The 2,880-nt window shown below is 32.2% G+C and overlaps 1 protein-coding gene across 1 annotated transcript; it reads right to left on the reverse strand.

The window, feature by feature from the left end:
* Window positions 1-1,991: 1,991 nt before the first annotated feature.
* TMEM236 (transmembrane protein 236) lies at window positions 1,992-2,572 on the reverse strand (the record flags this gene model as incomplete). The annotated part of the gene is made up of 1 exon (XM_007459500.1): window positions 1,992-2,572. A coding segment is annotated over one exon (581 nt), but the record flags the coding sequence as incomplete, so codon positions are not given.
* Between the last annotated feature and the right edge of the window lie 308 nt (window positions 2,573-2,880).

Genomic DNA, 2,880 nt, shown 5'->3' on the forward strand with positions numbered 1-2,880 from the left:
AAAAAAAAAAAAAAAAAAAAAAAAAAAAGCTTATCTGAGCATTGTTCAGCTTATCTGAGTATTGTTCACTCTATAAATTCCAATACAAAGATAAATATAAATGTATGTAAAATATTTTCACATTTAAGAATATTAGAGTCAACTATTTGGTTATAAATTCTTCTTCATAAAGAAGATTATCATGGTATGACTTGAAAGAAATTATTTATATGATAATTTTTTTAGAATTATAAGTATTGTAAGTTTCTGTGGGATTGACAGAAGAAGATAAAGATACATTGTTAAACAAGATATCCTCGGGCCTTTCTTTAAGGAATTTAAAGATTAATGGGGAACTCAGAAAAATAAAACACATAATGAACGTCTTAAAAAAGTGCTATAGTTAGGGTTCTATGAGAACCCGTAAGAGGGACACTCCAATGCCTGATGAATGAATACTTATATACTTCAACTTTAATCTGTATATTCCGTAGATTACTCACTTCTGGACATAATACTACTTGATGAAAAACTATGGTCTGAGGTAATCTGAAGATTTTATATTTTACTTTTCACAAATGCATGATTTAAATTATTATTCCCAGAGAGTAAGTAGAAAACAGAAAAGAATAAAACAGGAAAATTTAAACAATGCTTTAAGCTACCTGTTTCTCTACAGGGTACAATTAAAATACTTAGTATTCATTGGGTTATTATAGTTCGCCAGACAATGTAATAAGAACATTCCCTATCTTGGTTAATCCTCTCAATCCTATAAAGTACTATTTAACCCTATTAAAGTATTAGTAATATGCTCATCTTTTAGATGTGGAAACTGGGGTTTACAGTAGTCAAAGATTTTGCCCCAAGTCATAAAGCCAGAAGCTAAGCTTTCAACAACTGTGAATAGATATCCTCTTATGGTGTAAGGAAAGATCATAAAGCATAAGGGGAGAGTGAGATTGGGGGATTTGGTGGAGTGGCAGGCAAGTTCAGTTATCCATTCTTTAGGCTATTTGTTATCACAGATCACTGCAGAGAATGCCTATGTTAAACATTACTCTGCACACATAAGCCTCTCAGAAATCTTTCTAGCATCTGAAAATGTATGCAGAATGGATAGCCCCTGCTATGAGTATCTGAGAGCATCCCAACATATGAAAGCAAATCGCATAATTCTGTATCTAATTATTTAATATCAGGATAACCATTATTTATTATCACATAAGACACTAATGCATTTGCTGTTATATCTGTAAGTTGAACTTCTAATTTTAAACAGGGCTTGTACCTGACTGTTTTCATGATGGTATCCAATTCCACAAATGAGATATTCTTTTACTTTGAAATCTCCCTCTTCAATTAATGGCTTCCTATTATAAAACTTTATCTAGGTCTTACTGGTGTACTTTGACTTCATTATATTAAACTGAGTCAAATGTCTGAAACTAAATTTACTGCTTTCTATGCTGAAATCAATTGATTACATAAAAGTCGCTTGCCACAGCAGAATAAAGAGCATAATTCCATATTTGAAGGAGACCCTAAAACTACAATTCAAATGTTTTTAAAGAATCTAAACATTATTCCATAATTACAAGTGTATTTCCTAAAATTAATTTTAACTAATTAATTCTTGTGATGCACTTTATATAAACAATAAAAAAATTTCATTCTTGGGCTTACTTAGTGGGAAAACATGTTCTAATTTTTAAGAGGCTTTATTGAAGGGTGCTTTTAGAAAAAGTGCAGAATACGTAACTAAAATTAACTATTAACATTTTCTAGAGATCCAGGGGAACCAACTTAGAAGACTATAACTTTGCTTAAATTTCACACCATTTGTATACATTTTTAAAATTGACATGCTACAGTTTTTAAAAATAGTTTTTTTCTCTAGCATCTATTCTTCATTTCTTCCTATATCACAAAAACTTATCCCTGCCCCCCAAAAAGATTACAAATGCATGCATGTGCATAACAAAGAGGTTTGACTATGGGACATTTCCTTGTTAAAAAGATATCTCAAAGGGAGAGAAAATCCTGAATTTGGTTAAGTAATTGAAGTAAGCATAAGAGAGAGTCACGAGTACATTTTTACAAAGGCCCAAGATGGGTGTGATCGTTCCCAGGCCAATGATTAAACTAAGTCTAACAAAGATAAAGGGTAGATCCTGGAGCACGATGCCCAGGGAATTCAGAAGCGGGTTCCGGGGAGTCAGTATCATTCGAAGAAGAGAAATGAAACTGAAGATGTAGACAGGGTAGACCCAGCCTGACTTGTACACTTTGGGGTGCCCGGCCACCCGCACCATTTCTATGGTGTCCGACCACAGCAGAAAGCTCCTGAGGAAGATCTCAGCGCGCACATCCTGCTGCGACATCATTCTCAGGATTCCCTGTTCGAAGGTGGGCTCTTGGGGTCCCTCCAGCTCAGGAGTTGAGCCCCCTGTGGTGGCTCCCGGTAGCCGTGACAGCCGGGTCCTCTCAGCTGGCCGCGAAGGTGTCAGGTTTTCTTCATTTTGCCTCAATTCATCAGTCACAGTTTTTATGTGCTGCAAACTGGTCGTGTGGATGTGCCTGTCTTCGTTACCTGCAATAAATTGATTTATTTACATTTTAACTTTAAATTTTTATTTAGAATTTAAGTTTTCTTCTAATTTTATTTAAATTTAAATTTTAAAAATTTTATTTAAATTTTTTATTTAGAATTTAACTTTTCTTTCAATTTTATTTAAATTTTAAATTGTTATTTAAATTAAAATTAAAATTTCTTTAAATTGTAAAATTTTAATTGTTATTTAAATTAAATTTTAAATTGTTATTTAAATTAAATTTAAAATTTTATTTAACTGTGATTTTTAAATTTTTATTTAAAGTGATATATTTAAATTTTTATGT

Source organism: Lipotes vexillifer, unplaced genomic scaffold (assembly GCF_000442215.2).
Source record: "Lipotes vexillifer unplaced genomic scaffold, Lipotes_vexillifer_v1.1 C27093877, whole genome shotgun sequence".
NCBI classification, from domain to species: domain Eukaryota; kingdom Metazoa; phylum Chordata; class Mammalia; order Artiodactyla; family Lipotidae; genus Lipotes; species Lipotes vexillifer.